At 54.6% G+C, this 27,168-nt stretch overlaps 1 protein-coding gene across 2 annotated transcripts in view; it reads right to left on the bottom strand.

Annotated features, from left to right (window-relative positions):
- RIN3 (Ras and Rab interactor 3) overlaps positions 1 to 27,168 on the bottom strand; it is a 104,219-nt gene that overhangs the window by 61,877 nt on the left and 15,174 nt on the right. The window contains exon 2 of one of the 2 annotated variants that reach the window (XM_072837826.1): positions 9,955 to 10,162. In XM_072837826.1, coding sequence (XP_072693927.1) covers positions 9,955 to 10,162 — 208 coding nt within the window. Of the gene's footprint in view, positions 1 to 9,954; positions 10,163 to 27,168 lie in introns of those variants that run through there. The other variant, XM_072837827.1, reaches the window with a different exon arrangement.

Raw genomic sequence — 27,168 nt, 5'->3', positions numbered from 1 at the left:
CCAGAGGGCCCTGGGCAGCCAGCTGGGAGCTCCTCGGCCCTGGGTCACTGTGGGGCCTCCCTGAGCCTTCTGCTCTCATTTGTCACCAGACCACCCAGCAGACACAAGAAAGGAAGTAATTGCAACACCACACAGGAAGCCCCCGGTGGGATAATCAGGTCCAAACAGATGCCCCCTCAAGAATCATTCTCCGTGTGCCCCCCACCCCCCACAGCCGGGCTGTCTGTCAGTCTCCGGGTCTCAGGTTCCACGGGGAACTGGGGGTCAGTGTGCCACATGCATGGGGTTACCGGGGATCTCCTGGGCAGTGGTTCAACGATGGGAGGAGCTGGGACAGAACAGTGCCTCACACCTGTGCTCTCTGTGGCCTCCCGCCCTCCCACCACCTCCCTCCTCACTCTCCATCCTTGACAGGTGAAGACGCGGGGCATGGGGAAGCTAGATCACCCAGGGCCGTGCACATGGGACACGGGCCCGGGTGCCACTGCGAGCAACTCGCTCCTGTACCGCTGTCATGTCTGTGTCATCTACTCACTGGGGGGCAGGGGTGTACACGGGGGGAGGGAAGCCCACCAGGCAGGGTGCTGACAGGTGCCTGGCCCCGCCTAACCCCTGTCCTGTGGCCACAGAGCCACCCGGAGCACTTCCTTGTGCTATGGCTAAGGCCTGGGGCTCTTACCTCCAAAGCAAGATAAGGCACTGGGGGGATGAGGGGGTGCAGTGAGGGGAGGCTGCGAGCTAGTGGGGGCAGGTGGAAGCTGGAGGAGACCCCTGATCCCACCTGCCCACGTAGTGGGGGGAAGGGGGTGCTGACCCCCAACGGTCTGCCCGGCCACAGTCCTATGGAACAAGTGGGTCAGTTCTGTGTTCCCCTGGGGGAGGGTTAGCTGCCCAGCCGGTCACACAGTCACATTTGGGAAACATCTGCCCTCAGCACCCCAGACGCGGTGTCACTGTGCAGCAAAGAGGACTAATGCAGTGACCCGCGGGCCTCCTCGTTGTGGCGAATCACCTCTGCTTCACTTGACAGTCCAGCCCGAGTCCAGCCAGAACAAGACCACCTGTATGACCTGCCGGTGAGACCCTCACCCCCCCACCCATGTGACCTGCCCGTGAGCCCCTCGCTCCCCGTGTGACCTGCCTGTGAGCCCCTCGCCCCCTGTGTGACCTGCCCATGGGCCCCTTGCCCCCACTCCCAGGGGCCACGGCTCATCACCTAAGGAGAGGTGGGGCCTGATGGGGGTGGCAGGGGCTGCAGGGGAGCTTGGCTCCTACACCCTTGGGGGATTCCGTGTACCAGTTCCTCAAGCCACCTTGACTTCTCTTTCTCCCTTGTGCAGCTGTAGCTTTTGGGAGCTGCAGTGGGAGCCAAATCCCAGCTCCGCTACACGCCAGCCGTGGATCATGGACAAGCAGCCTTTCGTTCTCCAAGTCTCAGTTTCCTCGTGTGAGCATGAGTGTGATAATATCCACCTCCCAGAGCTGCCTGTGAGAACTGCTGACTGTGTACGGAAAGCACCTGATGCCAAGTGTGCCTTGAATAACAAACACTGATAATCTTCATTGTTCCAGTAGACTGCTACCATCTACTGAGCACAAAGCCACAGGCTAACATGTTTATAGGCGTTATCTCATTTGCTAGATAATTATTAGTGAGGTGATTATTATGTATCTTTCCCCCAAGTCAGAGATGGGAAAGAGGGACTCACAGGCCGTTCCGCTAGGTGCTAGATTAAAAATAGCCACAAATCCTTTGCAGCACCTCTCATCCAACTTCCCCAGCCCTGGATGGGGTGGCCTTCAGTCTTGTTTCCACCAAAAGAAAGTGACAGACATAGCCCTGTGGGGTTGCAAGCCTAGGCTTTGAGGCGGGTCAGCTCCCCTGAGTGCTCCAGGCCAGTTTTGGGACCATGGGTGTCACGTGAGGCCACCAGAGTGAGTCTGCTGGGGTCACGTGGCACAGCCCCAAGGGCAGGCAGCCCCGTGAGCTGCCAGTGGACTGTGGCTGTGCAGCTGACCCCAGTGAGACCAGCAGTGGAACTGCTCAGCAGAACTCAGCCCCAGCTGCTAACCCACGGAATCGCAAGCACATCCAATGGTGACCATCTGAAGCCACTGAATTTTGAAGTGATTTGTTATGCACCGTAGCTGATGATACAGCCATCAGGATGGACGTGGGCCTGATCCATTGGGGACCCCCCTCCTTCTATGAGGTGCTGAGTAGGGATCCCCAGAGCTCAGGGGCGGGGACTTGGAAGGCTGGCGATGCACCCAGTGTCCCGCTCTCCAGCCAGAGGAACCAAGACCCAGAGATGAAAGACCTCCCAGGTCACATCAATTGTGAGCTGCAGAGCTAGGACAAGAACGTAAGGCCGTGACCTTCAGGCCAGGGTTATGAGCGCCACCATACACGGCTTCCAACCCACCCGGCCCGTCGAGCGCCACCCAAGCGTGTGTCTGCCAGGCGTCAGGCAAGAGGATGTAGGTACCTTACAGCAGCCACCTCCCGGAGACTTAAAGGGTTTTACCCAATGTACAGATAAGAAAAGCAGGGGGAGAGGGAGAGGGGAACATTCAGAGTGGTGGGCCTTGGGGCCCCTCCTCAGACAACTTCAGCCCAAGTCTCTGGAGCCGGACACTCTGAGTTCAGGCCTCAGCTTGGCGACGCTGAGCTGTGCGGTCACCCTGGGGCTGCTTCTTCCTCTGGGAAAGGGGATCCTTGTAGCTCCTGCCACAGACGGTCGCTGTCAGTCAGCTCCCCAAGGACTAGTCTTTTCCATTTCTTGCCAACTGACCCCAGTTCTAGTCTGGGTGCTGATGTATCAGCCTCAGGAGGATTTCATCAAAGCCAATCAGGCTGTTCTCCTTCTTGCCATTCACCCCCTTTCCCAGCCTCCCTTGCAGCTAGGGGTGACCAAAAAGGATCTGAAAAAATAGCTGTTCCCTGATGAAAAGACTGAACCTAGGAGAAGAAAGCCTTTTGCCTGTGACCTCCTGCCTTTGAATGGGCAAGATGGCTGGAACTGCAGCTGCCGTTTTGTCACCACAAAGTGACAAATCAGGAGGACAGAAAGCCAACACTTTGAAGATGGAGGACAGAACAGTGAAAAGACCCTGGGTTCCACAGACATCACTCAGCTGCGAACCTAACCCTGGGCCCCACCGTCCAGATTTCTCATTAGGGGAGCAAAAGGAGCTCTCTGGCTGAAGCTGCCATAGGCTAGGTTTGCTGTGGCTTAACGCCGAAAGGATTCCCAGCTGACCCAGGACCTCAAAGGATTATTAGAAGAACCGCACAGGTGCCTTGAGTAGAATGCCTGCTACATAGTAAGCCCTTGGGACATGGGGTCTCCCTTCCCCAGGGCCCCTCTACCTGCCTTGAGTCCTGAGGACAGAAGCCCCCACCACGGGGTTCACGGATGGCTCCCTGAGTCGGGGGAGTGTGACGACACACCAGGCACCCGCGTCAGCAGCTCCAGACTCCAGGCCTCAGCCAGAGGGAAGGGAGAGGCCCGAGGTGGGCAGTGAGGGAACGTGAGGTGACAGGCAGCCCCCGGGGGCCTTTCTGGTACCTGCCTGTGGCCCGGCCAGGCTGACAGCAGAAGAGCCCACAGCCATGCCCCCTGTGCCACCCTCCCTCCACCACAGCTCCTAAGTGTTCCCTGGTGAACCAGGCCATCGACATGCCTCGCCATGCCCCAGGGCCCTCACTCAGCCTCCCTCCTCCGTGGGACCAGCACCGCCTGGCGCCCTGGGGAGCCGACCCCTGAGTCAGCCCGCTGCTATTCCCCCTTCCCCCCACCCCCGCCCCGTGCGCCTCCCCAGTAGCCTGCTTCAGGAACTCCCAGAAAGCAGAAGAATGCCTGCCCCACTGGACAAACCAACCGGAGATGCCCACTCTGGGGGGTCCAGGTTTCCTTGGAGCTAGGATTGTCCTGCCTGCGCCCCCCACAACGACCGTGGGGTGGAGGTCAGAGCGCTGGGTGGCACAGCAGGACACGCGGCGTCCCTCCTGGTTCCCACCCTGACTCACTGTGTCCTTGGCAGGTCACTTCCCCTCTCTGAGCTGGCTTTTCCAGTCTAGTGAGGGCGGCGGGGGGCAGGGTCCCAGGACTCCTTTTTTCTAGAAGATTCTCTCCCAGATCAGTGCCCCAGGGTCTTTCGCAGCCCCCGAGAGGCTGGCATTGAGTTTCCCGGGGAAATGCGTGCAGTCCCCGAGGCTGGAGCAGCCGGCTGTAGGAGCCTCGCCCTGTCTACCTCTGGCTGTGGTCGAGGGTGGTGGTGGGGGAGACCAACTGAGTCCCACAACAGTTGGGCCAGAATATGCTTAGGGAGAGAGTTATGCAGCCTCTGCATGCCCCTCCTCCTCTCCAAGTAAATATATAGAAACCCAGAGCTCAGCGCACGAGAAATGATTTTACTTTTACTACCCATTTTTGGGTGGGATGATCTAGAGCTGTCTGCTTGTCTATTTTGGTTATGTTAGGACTATTTTCCAGCTCCTCGAGGAGGGAAACTTTCCAATCATGCCCATCGGAGCTGGAACAGAAGTGGCTGCTGCTTCTCAGAAGCCACAAGCTCAGAGGCTGCCATGCTGCTGGAGGCAGGGGTCTGGCGGCCCCGTGGAGAGCCCCCTCCGGACCCGTGTGGCCCACCTTTCCCATGACTGTAGCATGGCACAGGGTGAAGTGTCGCCACCACCAAGGGAGTCTTTAAAACATGCCACTGCTGCCTATGCCTTCTCCAAGCCAAAAAAACCCACAAATAGCATTTCTGGGAATGAGGCCGAGACATGGTATGTACATATTTTTTCAAGCCTTTGAAGACAGTCAGTTGGTGAGTTCAAGTCACACTCTAGTGTTTAGCAGCCGTTCCACGTGGGGCAGGCTCCTTACCATCGTAGCTGAGTTTCCTCGCCGATAAAATAGGAAGCCGGCCCCCTGTTCTGCAGGGCTATTGGCAAGATGAGAGATGGTGCCCAATGCAGTGGACCAGGGAGCTGTAGGCTGCGCCCTTCTCCCTGACCCCAGTCCTTGAAGGGGCAAGAGAGGGGCTGCGCTGATGCTTTTGCCCAACTCATCTCAAACGGGATTGGCATTCCCTGGGCTCACACCTGGGGAAAGTGTCTGGAACCACTTACCCAGTGGGTCTGTATCACCACACAGGCTACCCCAGCTCCTGAGCTAGCCCCTGCTACAAAAAGGGATCTTACAGGAGACTTCTTCCATTCTCAGCTATCTTTTGTCCTCCACGCTGTGGCTTTACAGCAGTGATGAACACATTTGACACCATTTCTCTTGCTTTCTCATGTTATTCTCTAATAAGAGGAACCAGGGCTCCTTGGAGAAATGGCTGACCCAGGACCAGGGCCAGAAACAAGACAATCCTGGAGCATGCAGTGTCAGTAAGTAAGGAAGCGCTCCAAAAACCACACTCACACCCATGCAACGATGGGCAGGTGTCAGAGGGTCCCAACGAGCACCCGATGGCCAAAGCTGGAACAACGTGAGTAACCCGATAATTAAGGTACTGCTGGATCACAACCCAAAGCAGAAAAGCAGTATCCATGCGGCCCTACCCTGCTGCTACAAGTAAAGAGTGGCACGAATAAATAAATGGACAGACAAATCTCTTGTGCAGAAGAACTCCAAATAATGGACGCAGATCATCGAGGATGCTCCACTCCCTGAGGGTGGGCTGTGCCGTATAAGATGGGGGCACAGGGGGAACCTGGCAGGCAGGGGGTCGGCCAGGGGCCCCAAGTCAACATGAGCGTGGAGCAGTAAGTCACACAGGTAGTCGGCACCTCTGATGCCAGGTGATGAGCACAGCACTTTACTGCTGGGGTCTTCCTCCCCCAAACTGCGAACTCTGGTCTAACCATCAATAAATCCCACTGAAGGACCCCTCCCCCCGACAAAAGTACCTCACAATACCTCTATTCCTCCAAACCGTCAAGGCCATCGAAACACAAAACAAGTCTGAGAAACTGTCACAGTCAGGAGGGGCCCGAGGGGCCGCGATGACGACATGCAAGATGTGCCCTGCATGAGAGGCAGCCACAGGGAGAGGCCATGAGGGAGGAGCTACGGGTTCTCCTTGACACAGGTGCGTCACCGTGGCCTCAGTGACTGTGACAAACGTATCCTACCAGCGTGAGGTGCCCGCAGCCAGAATCAGGTGAGGGGTGTCTGGGAACTCCCTCAATTATCTTTGCAACTTTGCTGTAAATCTAACGTTTCTACAATCAAACTTTAAAAACAAAAACAAAACAAAACCCCACCGTTTCGGTGCGGAATGAATAAAGGTGGCTGTTTGACTGCCTTGCTTCTGGACACACAAAGATCAAACGTGGGCCAGTATGTTCCCAAACCTTATCAGAGAAGCAGGCTGCAGGGAGGGAGGTGGGATGGGGTTGGTCACAGAGATACTAGGGGGACAAAGGAGCTGGACGCCTGGTCCCCTGACCATTTGCCTCCCCATCCGGCGGGGCGGGGGCTGTCCAGGCCAAGGGCGTCCAAGGTGAAGGCCTCGCAGCTCTTCCAGCCCGGGGGCCGCCGCAGCGTGTGCAACTTGAGAAGCGAGACCAGCAGGGCACTGGCTGAGCTTCAGGCCGCTGGCTGTGCGGGACGAGGCTGCCGGCTAAGGGCCCCCCCAGGGGCACAGCCTGCGGGCACTGCTCTCGCTGGCAAGGGAGTGAGCCTCTCTGTACCTCTGCGTCCTCGGCCGTCTGTGAGGACCCGAGCAACACCCACCACCTGACAGAAATCGCTGCGGGTGGAGAAGACCACAAGTACAGCTCTGGGTGGACGCTGGCCAACTGTTCTCAGCAGAGCGGGCACGGAAGGCTCTGTTTCTGCCTGAAAACAGGCGTGAGGAGTCGGGGTGAGGGCAGAGGGCAGGGAAGGCCACACAGGGTTTGTCTGCCGTGGTGCTGGGTCCCCTGCTCCTAAGGGTGGCCCGGCCCCTCAGAGCCGCAGAGCTGCTCTCGCTCCCAGAACACAGGTGTCACTTTAAGGAAGCTTCCTATTGGCCATGCTCAGCTCCCAGGTGGTGGGGACCCGCTTCCTGTGCTCCCCAGAAGCAGCCCTATGCTCCCTGCCACCCTTCATTTGTTCTAAGGGGCCATCGGAGCCAGGCCCGCTGCATCCCCGCGCCTGTGACGTCCCTGACCTGCTGGGTCCCTGACCTGCCGCGTCCCCAGACCTGCTGTGTCCCCAGACCCTCCACATCCTCAGACCCGTTGCATCCCCAGACACACACATGCAGTGGCTCTGCCCTCCAGCAACTCCAGTATCCCCGTCACGCTGCCTTCCAGCCCCATGTGCCCAGCCCAGCTCGGCCCACCTCTGGGGCTTGGCCCGCCCCCATCCACCCCCCAATAGATCCTCTCAGCTCCCTCATCCCAGTCCTGCCCCCACCCCTGCCCCAAGCTACAGGACCCAGCTCATCATCTGCCTCCTCCAGGAAGTCTGCCCACATCACCCCAGAACTCGGCATCTCTCGGGCCAGAGTCAGATCTTCTCACACTCAGGGTAGAGACAAGGGATGACAACGAGAGTCCTCACAATCCACAGCCTTGAACCGTCTTTCTAGCCTTGGGGGTGGGATGGCCTGGAGATGCATGCTCCTCGCTGGCTCCCAGAGCACCCGGCTCCACTCGCACCTGGGGCAGCCTGCATGGTCACAAGCGTTTACTAGCTGCCTCCACTCCCTGTCTTACTTCCCCTGCCAGCTTCCTGGGCTCACCTCCCAAATAAACCACGTGAACTCAAATCCTCATCTGGGGTCCGCTTTGAGGGCACACCTCCTGGCCTCAGCCTCATTACCTGTGAGCTGGGGGCAAGAGCGCCGTCAGCCTCAGGATTCTCACAAGGACTCGGGGGGTGACCCCAGGCATCACCCGGCATTCTCACAGAGAGGCACAGTTTAGGGGGGGCTTACATTCAACTCTCTGAAGAGGGCAGAGCGGTTGAGGACTCAGCCGGCCCAGCCTGCCCTGGAGATGCACTTGCCTCCCCCGAGAGGCCCACCCACATTCACGCCCATGTCCAGGCCACACCCTCCAGGTGGCCAGGAAAGGCCCAGAGAATGGCCACCCTCGCATCACAAGCTTGCACGCGGGTCTGTTTCTGAGCTGTACCCCCGACGTGGGGGGAAGCAGATGCCCTGAGAACCTAGCAGGGAGGTGGGTGGCACGCTGGTGCTGCAAGCCTGGATCACCTGCCAGGACACCCGCTGGCCTGATGGCCTGAGTCCCGATTTTATTTTCCACATGTTTCATCATCTGCTCTGAAGCCCTGTCCACTCAAAACAGAAGAGCTTTTCGGGGGTGGGGCGGGGGACGAAACAACAGACCTTATTTCCTTGAGGACTGTGGCCAGCTGGCCTCCCCTGAAGCCCCCTCCCTGCTTATCCCTGCAGAGGGACCCACAGACTGGGGGGCGGCCCCTGGCACCCTATGCACAGGAGATCCCCCCTTGGGTCTTGGCCCAGCCTCTGTGGTCCCCACGCCCTGTGGTGGGGCCCCCGTGGGACAGCGAGGCCAGAACTCTGCTGGAGGTGATTCGCAGGTTCTGCAGCACGTGATCAGCACGTGATGGATTTTATCCTGTCCAAGGTCAGCGAAGCCCCTGGCCAGCTGAGCCCCATGTGTTTGGGAGCCTGGACTGTTCCCCAGCACAGTGCACACAGCCTGACACGCTGTACAGCAGGGGCCCTGGCAGAGGGCAGACAGGTAGGACCTGGGTGCTCGAACAGGTATGACCCAGCGCAGCAGCAGTGGGTGGCCTGGGCTCTAAATCCAACCCGGGCACCTGCTCACTGAGTCACCTGGGGGCAGCCACTCGACCTCTCTGTGCCTCAGTTATATCTTCTGTACGCTGGGCCTGGTTGGAAGGCCCACCTCGGCGGGTGCTGGGGGCAGTGGTGCCAACCCCTGCGCGAGCCCTCGGGGAGAGCCCGCCGTGGGCCTGGGGACACGGCTGCCGCCAGCCTGGCATTCAGCAGGTCGGGCCTGGGGACATGCTGTGCATCTGACCTGGCTCCTGTGGCAGGCGGTGTGGCCGGGGGTAGGGTGGGGGGTGGGGAGATGGACACTTGCTGCTTCAACGGGCGCCAGGCTCATGTTGGGGTGGCAGATGTTCCTGAAAGCAGAGGTGCTGTGTGCACAGCACTGAGACAGCCTGAACGCTGGGCTCCAACACGGCTCATTCTCTGTGATGTGAAGTTCACCTCAACGCAAAACCAAACCAGAAAAAGGCTTCTGGGAAGTAGGTTAGGTGGCAAACACTCTGAGAAGACTCTTTTGTCCAGCTTGATTTTTTTTTTTTACAGTCACTATATATGTTTATCGCTTTTATAATTAGACCAATTAAACATTTTTAAAAAAGGAAGTGGCATGTAAGAGAAGATGCGCAGGGTGGGGTGGGGGTGGGTGGCATCTGATGCGCTCTGACTCACATTTCACTATCTACCTACCCTTCTTCCCCCGTACTGCTCAGACAGCCTGGACCAAACCACTTTCCTTAACAGCCCCATTTCAAAGTGAGAAAAGTGAGCCTCAGAAACTCTAAACCCCCTTGGCTCAATGCAAGAGCCCCTTGTTCTCATATGTCAAATGGAAGGGTGTCAAATAATTTCTCAGGCCCCTCTGGCTCTGATGCCCTCTGCTCCCTGACGCCTGGCTGACGTCTCCAAGTGTCAATCCTGCCTCTCAGGTGCCCCAGTGCCCAGACTGGCCACGCCGGCTGCGCGGTCCGCTGTTCTCTCCAGAGCAGGAACCAGACATCTCACCTGTCTCTCACTCCCGAGTTCTGGAAAATACACCCCAGTCAAAAAGCTGACAAACCCAAGAAAGGAAAGCCAATGGGCACTGGTGGGGTGGAAGCCTGGCAGCCCCTTGCAGCTGTGCCTGCCCTATATCGGCTATGAAATAAAAAGACCCCAACTCACCCCAGCCGCCTCTTGCTGCAGGATCCTGGCTGCCTCCATCCGGCCCAGACCCAGTTGCAGCCACACCGGGCATGTTTTGATGAGCTTCTCCAGGACACTAATACCTCGCAGGGGAAGGCAGTTCTTCGGGCTGACTGGCAGACAAGGCCCCATGACATCCTCCTCCTCCTCTTCCTCTCCCTCTTCTTTGCCAACACCTGGAACAGGACTGACAACAAAATCAAATGATCAGCCTGTCCTGCAGGCAGCCTGACTGCCGTGCACATGCAGCGGAGAGTCAATTCAACCGTGTTTGTTCATTTAGCATCTGTGAAGCCAGAGGCCCTCTGGAATTAAAACATATGCAACCATAGGGTGCTTATGATGGAATGGGTTGGATACACACAGAAACAACCAGCTGAGGCACAGGCTGAAATAAAACATAATAAGGATTGTTAAGATAATAAGAATTAACCAGAAGTGGTCAATTCTACCCCAAGGTGTCTTCAGGGAAACACAGGGGGCATTTGGGCAGAGCTCTGGGGAGGATTTTTTAAAAAAACTTTTAAATTGAAGTGCAATTTACAGTGAGATGTACGAGCTGTTAGTACACACATCTAGACAGACTCTTAGATATGTCTATACCCGCATAACTGCCAACCAGGTGGACATGTGCTGTCCAAGGATGTAGCCACTAGCCATGCGGCACCAGAAGGCTTCCTGAGAATCTTTAAACCTCCCACCTGGTGGGGGGTCTCTCCCAGGAGCAGCCTGGATTCTTGGGGCAGCTGGGAGTGACAGCTCCCATTTCCTCTCTGCCCAACCAGGTTCAGCCCTCGGTGAGTCCTTTCTCATCTGTGCAACGGCCAGGGGGTGGCCTGGAAGATCCCTCCGTTCACTGGGTAGCCCTAGGCACAGCCTGGGTCCTGGGGACAAAGGTCCTCATTTTCTCCTTAGGATTAAGGCCATGATCAAACAGACCAACAGGCTCTTGGGGGAAGGTGGGGGTCTGTCTCTTATTCACTCACAATATGAACATTTCCTGCAGATATTGTTCTAGGAACAGGCTTAGAGCAGAGAACAAGAGTAAGAACCAAACTGAACCAAACCAAGACAACAAACCTCATCTCTAGGAGAGGGGTCAGATAACAGACGGAACGAGTGAACTAGAGCAGGTTGGGTTGTGCTGAGCCGTAGCAAGGATGCAGCCATCTGGGAAAGAGCAGAGGACTTTGAACTACCCCACCTGGGGCAACCTCGAGGAAGCCTGGGGGCTGGCAGGTGTTGGGGATGGGGCTGGGGCTGAGGGTGGGGGTGGGGGTGGGGGCGAGGGGAGGCTGGAAGGGGCAGGGTGGGGATCCCTCTAGGGATTCTGGAGCCCCTGACAGCGTCGATCCTAAATCCATGTATGAAGAGCTTCCCTGGGCTTCCAGGGAGGGACCGGACCACAAGAACACGCAAGCTTCCTCAGCAGGAAATGGGCCCACCAAGACCTTGTGGGGCCTGGGTGGCTCCTGAGCCACGGAAAGTCTGCAAAGATCCACAGATATGAAGCTGCTCCCTGCCCCCAGCTCCCTGGAAGTCCCCCCTGCATCCTGGGGACAGGACAACCAAGGAGAAACCCTGTCCAGGCTCTGGTGTCACGTGGACTGTACCACCTCCCTTGGGATCACGTCCCCTCCTGCTCTAAAACTTTCCATGTCTCCCACTGCCTAAAGTATCCCATCTGGTCTCCTAAGATGGAAAAACATTCACTTTCTGAGCCCTCCCCCCACATCGTAAGCTCCCCGACAAGAGGCTGCCCTCCACCACCTCAGTAGAACCTGCACGTGCCCACCTGGCGCTCCGGCCAGCGGCCCTGTCCACCTCTGATACCTTCAGGTTCCCTGTTCCCTCCTCCTGACATTTTGTCCAATGGGCAGGCACACGTTTAGTGGATTGGACCAAGAAAGCAAGTACCATAAAAGGAAAGATGGGTGATTTAAACTAATTAAATCTGTACCCATCAAAACTCCTCATGAAGAAAAGGAACACTCGAACCAGACTGGGAGAAAATACATGCGAAGCGTACATCTAACGGAGAACAAATAAGTTCATGTTTAAAAATGGGCAAAAGGTTTGAGAACACCTCCACGAAGACGTATCAGTGACCAGTAAGCAGGTGAACGACATCATTAGTCACTAAGGACATGCAAATTAAAACCACAATGAGATACCTCGATGCAAACTCCAGAATGGCTGAAATTAAAAAAGACTGACAAAATCACGTGTTGGTAAAGGATGGGCAGTAAGTAGAACTGGCGCATTACCAGAGAGAATGTAAACTGGCACGACCACTTGGGGAAAGGGGCATTTTTTAGGAATGTAAGCATACACCTGCCGTAGGCCCAGCCAATCCTGCTCCTGGGAACCTACCCTAGAGAAATGAGGGTGTATGTCCACGCAAAGACCTGTGCGTGAATATTCCAGCAGCTTTACTCATCACAGCCTGAACCTGGTCCAGGAGTCCATCGGGGAGAATGGACCACAGACAGCGGTGCGTCCCCAGTAGAAGAGGAAGCGCGGATCCGCACAACTGTATGGGTGGACCTCAGAAGCCAAGTGAAAGCAGCCAGGTGCACGGAAATACATACTGTGTGAGTCCATGCGGGTGATGCTCAAGTGGTACCGTGAGACGTGTGAGTGTACATTTTATCGCATGTAAATTTACACTGAAACCATAAAAAGAATAGTAAGTAAATACCGAACTGTTTTAACTGTTTAAATAAATACTGGACATAGTCAATGATATCTATAATAAAATAGTCGTGGGTGCCCAGTCTTTGAAATGCATTCAAAAAGAAAAATGGGGGGATCCCTGGGTGGCTCAGCGGTTGGGCGCCTGCCTTCAGCCCAGGGCATGATTCTGGAGTCCCAGGATCGAGTCCCATGTCGGGCTCCCTGCGTGGAGCCTGCTTCTCCCTCTGCCTGTGTCTCTGCCTCTCTGTCTCTCTCTCTGTGTCTCTCATGAATAAATAAATAAAATCTTTAAAGAAAAAAAATAAAAAAATAAAAAAGAAAGATGGGGACGCCTGGGTGGCTCCATGGTTGAGTGTCTGCCTTTGGCTCAGGGCTTGATCCCAGGGTCCGGGGATCGAGTCCTACATTGGGGTCCCTGCATGGAGCCTGCTTTTCCCTCTGCCTGTGTCTCTGCCTCTCTCTGTGTCTCTCAGGAAAAAATAGATAAAATCTTTAAAAAAAAAAAGAAAAGAAAAGAAGGATGGATTCACAGAAAGATAGAGGGGCAGGTAGATATGTAATATATTGAATATGCAAAAGCATTCAGGGTAAGTAGTGGGTAGGTGGGTGTTCACTGCAAAATTCTTTCAATCTTCTGCATGGTTAAAATCTTTTACAGGAAGTCACCCCCATCCTTCAAGACCTGTTCAGAAGCCTGGAGTCTGAGCCCAGACCATGTGATCTCTGGCCACTTACGGTACTTCTCTGGGCTTCAGTTTAAGCGTCTGTAAAAGGGTAATAAGAACCCTCACCTGATAGGGTTGTTATAAAATTCAGCGAGACAGAGGAGGGTTGAGTGCTCGGCATAGCTCCACACGTGTTAACTCTTGTTTTTCTATCCTTCCAATCCTCCTGTTGGGATTCTTCTCACCACAACTCCTCCACTTTGTAGTGCTGATTTTGGGACTTAGCACATTAGACTAGGGTGACCAGGCAGGCGTCTGTACGTTGCACTTGGATTATGGCCGAGTCAGCCCCTGGCCCCAGAGGTAACCTGCAAGCTCACATGCCATGTGGGTCCGGCGACAGTTCCTGGCAGTTAGAGCTGACATGTCCAGGCAGGCCAGTCACGGCAGCCCCGGGACAAAGTCGGACACAGTGTCGGTTCTGGGCACTTGTACCTCTGCTTGAGCTCTGTCACCAGCCTGGGCACTTTGCAGGTGGGCTCCCAGGGAGCTCACGTGACCCAGGGCCTGGAGTTGGCAAGGATTCAGGGGTCAGAGGGGCTGGCCCTGCCGCCCTTCTTGGGCCCGGTCAGAGCAGGTGTGCTCCTCCATCACCTTGTTCCTTCAGGGTCTAGTGCTCTTGTGACTCGGAGCAAGGCCCAAAGCTCGCCCAGCCTCAGCTGCTCCTTGTCTGACTGGTACCTGCTGGCAGAGCAGCTGACCTGGGCACTCATGCCCTCCCCGTCGGCGGCCAAACTCCAGCTGAAGGCCCTGCAAGGGCAGCCACAGGAGCCGGGGTAACAAACAGCACGGTCGGCGAAAAGCAGTGCGCTTCGGAGGCTTTAGAGCAGCTCTAGGGGACAGAGGGGCTGTTCACGAGCTCCAACCAGGCTGGCTGGCCCTGGACCCCGGGCTGCCCGCCCAGAGGCAGAGCGGTCACACTTGGGAGACCCTCACCCCGCGCTGCAGGGACCTGCCCAGAGGCAGCGGCCAGGGTTTCTGGAGTACTTTCTCACCAGCCCCCCGGAGAACGGGTGAATTGGCACATCCAACAGCCCTGGCCTGGCCTGGGTCCCCGTCACAGGGGCCAGGAGGAGAGCTCTGGTCTGGGCGGAGAGGCTGGCCAAGGGCGTGTGGGCTCAGCGAGCTGCGTGACCGCTCAGGTGGAGGGCCTGGCTTGACGCTGCCCGTTTTGGAAGGCGTGAAGACGTTTCCCAGGCCATGAGGGCCCCAGCCCCAGGGAGGCAGCTTGGCGATGCCTCAGCGTGAGCCTCCCTGAAGGGGACTCAGCCAGGGCTCGAGTGGACTGTGGGATGGAAGGACAGGACCGGCAAAGGGCATCTCAGTCCCACCCATGATCCCAACCCCAAGCAGCGTCAAGACCAAGGGGGGTCCATCAAGATGGAGACGCCCTCGCCGGCTCTCAGGTCTGCAGGGGCCAGGTGTGGCTTCAGTGGAAGACATCACGGGATAGTGCAGTCACTGTGTCCAAGGTGCGTGGGCACACAGGTGACACAGGCTGGGTGGGAGGGGGCCCTGGTAAAGCCCGTCAGGGCAGCAGCCTGCCCATGTGATGCCCAGGGCACAGCTCTGTGGGGGTCTGTCCATGCATGCCCTTCACTTAGTTGACCTTACCTCTACCTGCCCAGGTGGCACTGTGTCCCCCAAAATGCTTTGTCCAAATTCTAACCCCTGGTACCTAAAAATGTGACTTTATTTGATGGAAGGATGAGATCGCCCCAGCATGTTGGATGGGCCCTAAAACCAGTGAAGGTGTCCTCACAAGCAGAGGGAATGTCGTGGAGAGGTGCTAGAGGGGTCGCGTGACGGCAGGGGAAGACACTGGGTGAGGACGCCCCAGCCGGGGAGCGTCGGGGCTCATGCCCCCGCTTGCCAGGAGCGACAAGAGAGGGAGCGGACAAGTCTCAGAGCCTGCAGGTGGACCAGCTCTGCCGACCCCTTGATGCTGGACCTCTGGCCTCTAGGATGGTGAGACAATACACTTCTGCTGTTTTAAGCTGTGACGTTTTAGAAAACTGCCCCAGTCCTGAGAAATTAACCCCAGTCACCCAACCACCCCAGGCAGAGATGAGGACAGTGAGGCACAGCCCCAAGGACGGCCCCACGCAGGGTCACACAGCCAGCAAGAGGCTGAGCTGGGATTCGAACCCCAACCCCAGGTAATGTGGCTTCAGACCATGACAGTCGGCTAGCTCTTGAAGAAATTTTAGAATTTCCCTGTGTACTTAACACCTTGTAGCACATAGCAAAGAAAGTGTGTGATGATGTCTGCTGTACCCTTCGGAGTATGAACAAACATACACACACATCCAAATACACAGAGAGATAACCTCCAGAAGGCATGTAAGGAATTGTTAGAGACAGTCCTCTGCATCATGCAGGGAGTTTGTTTCCATTTTTCACACTAACTGAGCCATACTTACATGATTAAAATCCATCTTAAACAAATGTGTGACAATAACCCTGCGTGTCACACAGATGAATGCAGACAGCCGGAGAGCTGTTGGCTTTGGGGTCTCCCAAGCCTGGCTCAGATCCCGGTTGTGCCACCCACTCGGTGGTGGGGCTGGGATGCCCTACCTAGCCGACCACTGTGACCTCCAGTGTCTTCTTCTGGAAAGTCAGGAGTAAGTATTAGCAGCTCATGGGAGGATCCCTCTGGGGAGCAAGGGTGAGGTGGGCAGACAGGTGGTATGAAGAGGGCTCCCTGCATGACGATTATGATGGGGTCCTTATGAGTCAACCTCTCAAGGGGCCCCTAGGGGGCTCAGGAGTTGAGCGTTTGCCTTCAGCTCAGGGCATGAACTTGGGGTTCTGGGATCGAGTCCTGCACTGGGCTCCCTGCATGGAGCCTGCTTCTCCCTCCGCCTGGGTCTCTGCCTCTCTCTGTGTCTCTCATTAATAAGCAAATAAAATCTTAAAAACAAAACAAAACAAAACATGACCTCTCAAAGCCGTAGCTGAATTGTGGGGTGAATTCCAGGACCCAGCCTCAATTTCTGAAGTCTGAAGCTCCTTTCCTCCCTTTCTTTTTCTTTTTTTTTTTTTTTAAAGATTTATTTATTTATGATAGACATAGAGAGAGAGAGAGAGGCAGAGAAACAGGAGCGGGAGAAGCAGGCTCCATGCCGGGAGCCCAACGTGGGACTCAATCCCGGGACTCCAGGATCGCGCCCTGGGCCAAAGGCAGGCGCCAAACCACTAAGCCACCCAGGGATCCCCCTTTCCTCCCTTTCAAGCTGGTACCTGTCTCTGCAGCTGGGACAGGATTGTCCAGAGGTCATGGAGGGCAGGTGCCCTGCCTGGGACTCTGGTGGGCTTGAGTGCCAGCTGCACCTCACACCCCAGGGTGAGACAAGACGGCCGCTCCTTGCTGCCCCCAACACCCCATCTTTTTCTTTGTCCTCTGTGCCGACTGTCCCTCGGGGAAATGAATCCTGCACAGACGGGAAGGGACCAGAAACCCAAGGGCAGGTGTGTGGGAGGAGGTGAGATGTTGCAGGAAGGAACATCAACCTCACACTGGTGCCCCCTCTGCAGACTCACGGTTAGAGGGTCAGTGGCCACTCACATGCCCCGCACAGCATAGGCAACCGGACTCCTGCAGTGTCTGTCCCACCCCCTGCCATTGCCTGGCCAAGGGACCAAGAGCAGGCACTGGACCCCTGCGGGCCTTGGTTTCCTTCTCTGTGCCTCGGAGCTGGTGACACCTGCTGTGTGCAAGTGTGCGGCACCTGGCTGCGTGGTGACACTTCAAATGGGTTTTTGTTCTAGTTGCGGTAACCAGTATGCAGTCATGCCCTGCTTGTCTCTGGGACACCTGTTGCTACAGCAGCAAGGTGCAAGATGGCCTGAGATAGGTAGGAATCCATGGCTCAGCCCCCTGAAAGCTGCCAGAGCACTAAGAGGGTGAAGGGAGGCAGGAAGGCAGATGGGGCCCTGCTCTGAAAGTGACTGGCAAAAGCCCAGAGAGTTGGGGATGCCATGGCCTAGGCCCGGCAACCCCCCAGGAGGCACACGGGGACAATGAGGACAGTGTGCTGTGGCGTCTGCAACGACCAGAGGACGGGACCGACCCACATCATCCATAAGAGAATGGGTCCAGAGGTTGTGAGTCCATCCCCCCGCAACTGTCATGCAGCTGCTAAATGGCAGGAACCAGGGCTACGGGGTTAAATTAGAATCCTGTCTGTTCCCTGATTTGGGGCCCTGTGCTGAGGTTAGGTAAGACAACATCTTCGTGTTTGTGAAACACCCACTAAAATACAGGGGGTTCAAGAGTCACAGTGTCTGCAGCCTGATCTCAGAAGGTTTGGGGGAAGCAATGAGCGGGAACAAGCAGATGTGACAAAAGGTCAAGAACTGGTGGCTCTGGGTGAGGAGTGCACATAGAGGAATGTGCTGCACTGACCCCGCAACGTTTCTGGGGGTCTGAAATCACATTAAAAGAAGAGGCTTTAAAATCCTACAAACCCGATGTTGAGTAAAGTAAGCACATTACAGAAGGAACAGAAGGACTCGGATGTAAGAACAGATGTGACAGTGACGTGTGCGGTCGCTGGATGCACACACGCCAACCTCAGAAGGTGGTCACCACCCAAGGGAGGGAAGACAACGGGACCAGGGAGGGCTGTGGAGGGGCTCAGCCCTCTGTAGTATGCGGAGATTTGTTCTAGGAGGTCTGAAGCAACATGGGGAAATGACAGGATCTGACCCAGCTCAATTATGGGGACTCAGGGCATTGTTATGTCCCCAGGTTCCCACGTGTCCAAAACACACACAGCACGGCGACGCCCCTTCCCCCAGGATGCCAGCACCTGTCCCGAGCCGAAGCCACGCGGGCTGCAAGGTCTCCAGGCCCCGAGCCTGGTCCTTCTGCCAGAGCCTCGAATACGGGAAACTCCAGTCGTGTGCACGTGCGTGCATGTGCGTGTGTGTGCTAAAGTCGGCTCTGGAAGCTGAGGGCGGGGCTGAGGCAATGCGGAGACACCCCGCCCCTGAGCACCAGGTCACCCAGGTCAGGCCCAGGGGCGTTCCGGGACAGTGAGGCAGACCTGAGGTGATGACGAGTGATCCCCCCGCAGGCCCTGCGAGCTCCCGAGCCACTGCCCTCTGCCTCGACCGGTCCCTAACACGGAGCTCCCTCTGTCGCGTCCCACTAGATGGGTACCATGGGTGTGAAGCCGCCTCCTGGCAGGGCCATCAGGACCTCACCGGACAAGCCACGCAGGGAAGCAGTTCTCAATCTCTACAGAGATGAGACGTGCTCCCCTGAAGTCTCGTCTCCTGTTGCTCCCCACCCTGTGCCGGGCCTTGGGGACCTGTCACCTGCCCCCATGGAAACCCTCAGCCACAGGGACAAGGCTGCCCACGGCCCCCCCAGGCCTCCCACACTGGGGTAAAGCCCCACTCCAGCACGAGGCCACTCCAGAACTTGGATCAGCTGTGCTCCTTGGCGGGCACTGAGCTGTGCGTTTCACGCACACAGTCTCCGTGTGTTGCATACGGAGCAATCTGGTTTTTTTTAACAACATCTTAACGTATACAATTCAACGGTTTTTGGAATGATCATCAGTACAATTTTAGGACATTTTCATCACCCCAAAGGAATGCTGTACCCATGACGCAGTCATTATTTCCTCCCAATACCCTGGCCGCTGGCAGCCACTAGTCTACTTACCATCTTTAGAGATTTGCCTTCCGGATAATCCTATCTGGTTCACACACAGTGTTGTTGTAGTTCCAGGCACACAAGAGAGCGGTTCTACACCCCTGCCTACACTCAGTGCTCATCGAGATAAGCACACTCCCAGTCCCTGTCACCTGTCTCACCCATTGGCCAACCAGCTCCCCACTGCTGATCTTCTGTGTCTTCTCTACAGTTAAGTCTGTTTCCCCATTTGTCTTCAGTTTTAAGGTTTTTTTCCCACCTGGGATAGTGTTTAGCATCCAACCATTTTACTACAGCTCACAGGGTATATATGCACTTCACTTCTTTTTTCTTGGCATGTAACATTCCACTGCATGAACACACCACATTGTACTTATCCACCAGTCGACGGACATTTGGGTTGCTTCCAGTTTGGGGCCATCATGAGTAATGCTGCTAATTCTCACGTGCAAGTTTCTGTCTGGACATTGTTTTCAATCCTCTTGTATGTCTAGGAAAGACATTGCCAGGACAAAGGGCCACTCTACATGCAGCATCTTGAACAGCCAGGCTGTTTTTCCAAACGGCTACACTAGTTCACATTCCCAGCGGCAGCCTGGGAGGGTCCCCATTTCCCCACATGCTCATCAACACTTGTCATTGCCCGTCTTTATTTTATAGCCGCCCTAATGGGTATGCAGTGGTATCTCAGTGTGCTTTGCATTTGCATTCCTTGCTGTATAATTATGTTGAGCATCCTTTTTAGTTACTGACTATATATATGTATACATATATATATATATTCTCCAGAAAAATGTCTTCAGATCCTTTGCCTGTTTCAGAAATAGGCTGTCTTTTTATTATTGAGCTATAAGTTCTTTATATATGCTCGATACAACTCCCTTATAAGATGTCTGCAAATGTTTTCTTCCATTCTGTGACCGTCTTTCCTTTTAGCGAAAAGCTAAAGGTGTCCTTTGGAACATGAAAGTTTTTAAATTTTGGCGAAGTCCAATTTATCTGTGTTTTCTTTTGTTACTTATACTTTTCGTTTTGTATCTAAGAAACCCATGACCTAATGCAAGACCATGAGTTTGTCTTCTAAGAGTTTTATAGTTTCACCTCTTATACTCAGGTCTTTGTCCCATTTTGAATTAATTTTTGTCTCTGGAGTGAGGGTAGAGGCCTAACCTCCTTTCTTCAGATTTGGATATCCTGTTGTCCCAGCACCATTTGCCAAAAGATTATTCTTTCCCCATTGAACTTTCAACAAATCAATGACTGTAAATTACAGAGAGGTTTTGAGCCCCCTCATCGCACTGTTTTTATCCTTCTCAGCATTCGGAGTCTCCTCTGTCTTTGTATTTTTGAAATGTGGCGTCCTAAACAGGGAAGTGATTCCCCAGGTGTGCCCTGAGCAGCAAAGAAAGAAGCATCACCACCGTTTCCCTCAATATAGACATTCTACTCTATTTTTTTAAAAGATTTATTTTTATTTATTTATTTATTTATTTATTTATTTATTTATTTATTTATGAGAGACATAGGGAGAGAGAGAGGCAGAGACGCAGGCAGAGGGAGAAGCAGGCTCCATGCAGGGAGCCTGATGTGGGACTCGATCCCGGGACTCCAGGATTGCGCCCTGAGCCAAAGGCAGGCGGGAAACCGCTGCGCCACCCAGGGATCCCCGACATTCTACTGTATTAACATGACTGGAGATGGTACCAGCTTTTCTCCAGCGACATATGCAGCCATCTGGGGAAATGGTGGGAACTTTTGTGTGTGTGTTGTGAGGTTGGGATCACATTGTGGAAATGAAGGGAGGGAACTAGTTTATGAGATGAGCAGCGACATGACAAATGCTGTGTTCATCAGGTATGATCCAAAGGAAGCGGCACTGAGCTCACACTCAAGGAGACCTCATTCTCGTTCTGTTGTTCACTATGTGATCTTGGGTCACTCACTTCCCTTTTTTAAGCTCAGCAGCCGCTTCAGGCAAATGAGAAGGATGAACAAGGTCTGGGATGGCAACGCGGGTTGGATGTCCACACGACCCCAGTCGATTGGCAACAACTGCCTAGACTGCTGGGCTGAAGGCTCAGCAGAGAAAGAATGCTGGGACCCACTGTGATGTCTGCCACGGACTCTACTGGAGACAGGCAGCAGCTGGGCTGTGTGGTTACTGACATGGATCAGACCCGGGACCAAAGCTCCTTCCAGCACTATGAATCCCACGGTTGGACGCAGCTGACTCTTGGCTAGGTGCCATTTGAAGGCTTCTGCTCCTGCCGGGCTGGCTCTGCCCCAGTAGACAGCCTGAGAGAAAGCAGGTGGCCGGCCTGGCTTCTCTGTGGCTTTCTTTCTGCCAGATGCCTTTCCCTCGACGTGTGGAAGTTGAGCCACAGCTGCTGCCGGATTTCCACCTCTGGCACAGCCTTGGGTGCACACGGGACAGAAACGCAGCTCCAGGCCGGCCACAGCCACCCCGTGGGGGTGGAGGAGAAGTAGCCAGTTTCAGAATCGTGATGTCTCACACACGTAACGTGCAAACACACGGCAGTGCCACTAGCCCGGTTTCACAAGCTAAATAACTACATGAGGCTCTTGCGTGTTCCCGCTGCCGCCTGGGGCCCCAAGGACAGTGTTTGGAAAACTGTGTCGTGAGAAAGTTCCCGGGTTTCTGTCTACCGGGATACCCAAAGGCCTTCCAGGGTGAGGGGGGCATGGAGCGCAGCTTCAGAGCTGGGTCCTGGGGGTCGGAGCTCTGCGGGCCCCTGCCCACAGCCTCTCAGAGGGGAAGTCAGCCTGAGCAGGTCTTCCGGACCCCGGAAGTGCTGAGAACGGGTCAGGCTGTCTGAGTTCGCACGTCACAGCCCACATCAAGGGGTCTAGCAGGTCAAAGGCCTTCGAACTTTCCACACCTGTGTGTATTGGAGACCTCTGTCGCCTGGGGTGCATCAGGCCCCAGCAGCTCCCAGCCCTGCCTTCTGGGCTGACCCCTCGGGCTTCCACCTGCTCGGACTAGCTGCTACTGGGCCCTGGACAAGCCGTGGGGGCACCCGGCCCAGCGCTGCAGCCCCTGGGGGCAGCTCCCCTTGTACCAGGCCTGCCCCTAGACCCTGTTTCTCAGAAGCTCTGCCTGCTGGCTCACAGTCACCCGGCATCCGGGCTCTTGAGGGCCCTGGACACCCACAGCCTCCTGGGCACTGGGGCCAAGACCGTCCAGCCTCCTTCTGTAACTTGCTCTGGCTCACGGGTCCAGCCCCTGTCCCCATGCCAGCCGGCCCACTGAATGCAGCCAAACCTGACTCAGCCTGCTGGCCTTGTGGACTGCCTCCCCCACGCCAGCCCTGGGCTAGGACTGTTCACTCCCATCAGGACGCAGCCCGTAGGTGATAACACCAATTCTTTCACAGCGCTGTGTACAGTTAGGTTTTGCATGATGACAAGGGCTATGTTGACAAGTGGTTAAGCCTAGGCTCAGGGAACCAGACAGCCTGGATTCGAGTTCCAGCTTGGAGACCTTGACAAGTGACTAAGGCTCTCTCTGCCTCAATTTTCCTACATTTAAGATGGGAAATATAAGCATTATTACCTTGTGAGATTGCCATAAAGAATTCAGGATGGTACCGAGCGTGCGGCAAACGTTCAATGATGTTATTAGCATCCCTTCATTTATCCAATGAGTATTTACTGAGCATCTGCCACAGACCAGACACAATTCCAGCCTTACCATAATAACAATCACAAGAATAATCACACACAGTGAAAGAGCAGCTGATACTTCCCTCCCTTCCCGCCCCCCCCCCTTCTTAGAAACGTCACTGAACATGGAGATGGCTGCTGGAGAAGATAGGATTTGGGGGACAAAGTTCCCGCCTGGAACTGAAGCTGGAGGCAGTGGGGACACAGAACCCAGGTCCCCAAGGGCTGTGGGCAGGCCCGTGTGCATCTGTGACATGTATGCTGAGATGGGCTGAGGCCGGCCTCTCTTTGTAAAGACACGTGGGGGAGATCCAGTGGTGCCCTGGGTGGAGGCTGGGAGGCTGCGGTGGGGGGTGATCACTGCACACCTTGTGTACCTTTTCAAACCGAACCATGTGATAATATCACCTATTCAAAAAATAATTTAAATATTTTGTAACTTTGAAAACAGGAAAAGTTCTCATTAAGGGTATTTCAGATGTTGAGCTGAGTTGGGTTCTGCACAAGCAGAGCTAGGGACCTGCTTCCTTGTTTTGGCTAAGATGGTGCATTGTAGGCCCTTTCCCTTCTAGAGCTCAGAGATATTTTAAAAGTACAATAAGGGCACCTGGGTGGCTCAGGCTGTTAAGTGTCTGCTTTCAGCTCAGGTCGTGATCCCGGGGTCCTGGAATGGAGCCTGCAGAGCAGCAGGCTTCCTGCTCCCTCTCTCCCTTTCTCTCCCTCTCTCTCAAATAAATAATACATTTTTAAAAGTCTTTTTAAAAAAAGTCATGAAGAAGCTCCATGGACAAAGATGTTTACTACATTGTGACATACAGACGTGGAATCAAATGGTGAACGACACTGCCCGCCGCTACCCGGCTCCCCGCCCACCCACCCCCACCCCGCGTTCCAGCATTGGTCGTATCTGCTGTGTGCCCATGCTCAGCACAGAATAGGTGCTAGATGAAATTTTCTTTTTTCACATCAGCACTTCCTTAGTAAATCCTCACAAAGCTGTATTAGCAAGGATGGCGGCACGGCACCACGTTCTCTCAGAACGCCACCAACAGGACTGAGGAGTTGATGCAGACGGACATCTGTCTACAAAGATAGAGCTGCATGTGTGCAAAACGACACACAGACAAGATGCTCCCTGGTCCAGTGTGGCATTGTCTGCAATGGGGAAAAGACTGAAAACAAGCTAAATGCCCATGATGAAGGGGCAAGGGAAGGAGATGGACACGAGGCAATGGTTAAAAAAAGAATGAAGATGCCCTCTATATCCTGATCTGGAAAGGTCTCCAGGACGTGTGGTCGAACGACAAAAGCAAATTGCAGCATAGTATGTATACTGTGTTCCTTGGTTGGAGAAAAAAAAAAAAAGATTATTTGTATTTGAATAAAGAAACTCTGGAAGAAGATATGAGGAACTAATAACTAGTTGGGCAAGGATGGGCATGGGCACATAGGGAACAAAAGTGGGAAGGATTTTTCACCATAACTCTTTTCAAAAAAATTTATATATACATATTTTTTAAAAGATTTTATTTATTTATTCATGAGAGAGACACACACACACAGAGGCAGAGACACAGGCAGAGGGAGAAGCAGGCTCCATGCAGGGAGCCCGATGTGGGACTCGATCCCGGGACTCCAGGATCACACCCTGGGTCGAAAGCAGGCGCTAAACTGCTGGGCCACCCAGGGTCCTCTCAAAAATATATATTTTGAATCCTGTGAATATACTACGTACTCACATGTGAACTAATAATGTTCCTGGACATTTCTGTCCACCAGGCATTGCTCTAGGTTAGCTAGAGTTAACCTTTAAAATAACCCCATAAAATAACTCTGATTATCATTCCCACTTTACAGAGGAGGAAACTGAGACCGAGAAGTCAAGCAATGCACTAAGGCCATGGAATTAGTAAGCAGCCGAGCTGGGACTTGAACCCTGGTGGTCTCCGAGTCTACGGTCCACGTTCTTGACCCACCCTGCCAAATCCCTCCAGATTCCTGCTTATGGTATAAGATGAAACAGTGAACATTATAAATATACAAGATGAGAAGTGAGGGAAGGACAGATCCTGTCCATGGGGCGTCTAGGTATGAATTCTACACAGACTGATCAAAACAATCACTGCAATTCCAGATGGACTCCCAAAGGTGTTCTGTGAGAAGGGATGCAGAGAGGCCGAGGGCCAAGGGTCCCCCCAACACACCTGAAGAACGGGGTAGCATTTTGTTTGCCGGGTACCAAGGCTTATTCTAGAACTACAGTTACTGAGAAGGTGCAGTCTCGGTGCAGGACGAACGTGTAGGTCAGCAGACCACAATAGTCCAAAAACACACAGACACGTGGCACAGTCCCGATTCCTCCACAGCCACAGTAGGGCACTGAGGAAAGGGCCATCTCTGCAACAAAACGTGCTGAGACAATGGGGTATCCATGTGGGCAGAAAAGAAACTCGATTCTTGTTCACCACACACAAAAATCAGCTCCAGGGAGACTCTGTCCTGACCTAAATGTGGAAAGCAAAACAAAAAGCTCCCAGAAGAAAACTGTATCTTCACAAGCTGATGAATAGACGTGTAAAGCAGCACACACATGCCAACCTTAAATAAATTGATACTTGTGACCGCATTAAAATGGAGACTTTGCGGTTCATCCGGACACCACTCAGAGAGTAAAGTCATGCCCTCAGGGCGAGAAGGCCCTAGTTCACCCCAGAACCTGCGAGAGGCCGCTGCCTGGGCTAACACAGGGCTCGTGCATGTCAGTAAGGACAAGACAAGGCAGACAGAGGCAAATGGGAAAAGGAGCCAGACGCCGGAATTCACACGGAGGGTGACCCGGAGTCCGAAATGCAGGCCCCCAGAGCCCACAAGGGGCTGCAGGGGGGAGGCTGCTTTACCAGGCCACGGGGGGATGTGGAGAGCCAGGCCCTTCCTGCTCCTTGCAGCACAAGCATCGACTGCTCCCGCCGTGGTGGTTGATCCTGGGATTAAGTGACTTCTTTCTCCTGCTTTACCCTTTGCCCTACACTTTTATGGAAGGCAGAAAACAGTTAGCGAGGACCTCAGGGGAATAATGAAAACGGAGGCGTGGATGCCTGTGAGCAAGCCCTCCTGGAGGCCACCGTGAGTGGCCACTGACCCTCTAACTGTGAGTCTGCAGAGGGGGCACCAGTGTGACGCTCATCCGCATCGCCCTGTCACAGACACTACGGCACACAAGCAGGAACGTGGCTGGGTCGCTGCGGCCCCTGCCTGGCCATCCCTCAGCCACCAGGTACGAGCCAAAGGGCAGGGCCTCTGCCCTGGGGATGGACCCAACTCAGCCCCACCCTCACCTGAGGCTCTCTCACCTTCTCATCTGTAAAGAACGGGAACTACCATCCTCATACCCACAGGGCCGACTCGCCAGGCAGGCCAGACAGACACACTTAGCACAAAACAGGTCCAAAGGGACCAACCCAATCCCAAAAATTATCTCTCAGCCAGTCGAGTTTTCCCAGCTTACAGGGAAAACAATGCTGCCCCAGAGGATGGTGGGCGATGATGGAATGTTCTCTGTCTGCCCTATGCAGTGCACTCGCCATTTGCTGCCGGTGGCTCCAGGCATTTGAATTACGGCTGGTGCGACTGTTTCTGAATTTTATTTATTTATTTATTTATTTATTTATTTATTTATTTATTTATTTATTTATTTATGTATTTATTTTTTAAAGATTAATTTGGAGAGAGAGAAAGTGCCAGGGGGAGGGGCAGAGAGAGAGAGAGAGTCAAGAAGACTCCATGCTGAGCATGGAGCCCCATGCAGGGCTTGATCCCACAACACTGAGGTCATGACCTGAGCTGAAACCAAGAGTCGAGCACTTAAGGCACGAGCCACCCAGGTGCCCCTGTTACTTCATTTTAATTAATGTAACTTGTAAAGCAGCTACATGGTGGCCAAGGCCCTGGACACCACAGGTCTACAGCTTTACACCATTGTGTGTGAATTCGAGCACTATGTGGGGGATTTGTTTTTCCTCAGAAAGAGGAGAGAAAGAAGATGAAAAGGAAATTATATGCATGTTCAGCGTCACTGTCATTTGTCGTTACTGTGTTGGGAAAGCTCTTGGAGGGCAAAACTGTGCTCCAGATCACAGGTGGCAGCACTGAGGGCCCCTTCCCAGGAGGCTGCCCTGGGTCCGGATGTGCTCACGGATCCCAGCCCACCCCTTCCTCGGCTTCCGGGAAGCCCCTGTGGTCCCTGCTCACCTTGCTGATGCCTGGTCCTTCCCAGGGTGGCCCTGGGAAGAGCTCGCTGGGTCCTGGGAGGAAGCGTCCCTTGCTCTTGGCAGCTCCTTACCTCCGGGAGCGCCAGCCTCGTGACCCCAGCCTCTGCCCCTGCTTCCCACTTGCTCACTGAGTCTCCATCATCTGGGG

The sequence above is a fragment of the Canis lupus genome, chromosome 9 (genome assembly GCF_048164855.1).
Source record: "Canis lupus baileyi chromosome 9, mCanLup2.hap1, whole genome shotgun sequence".
Classification (NCBI taxonomy): Eukaryota; Metazoa; Chordata; class Mammalia; order Carnivora; family Canidae; genus Canis; species Canis lupus.
This window is presented reverse-complemented; position numbering and strand designations above follow the sequence as displayed.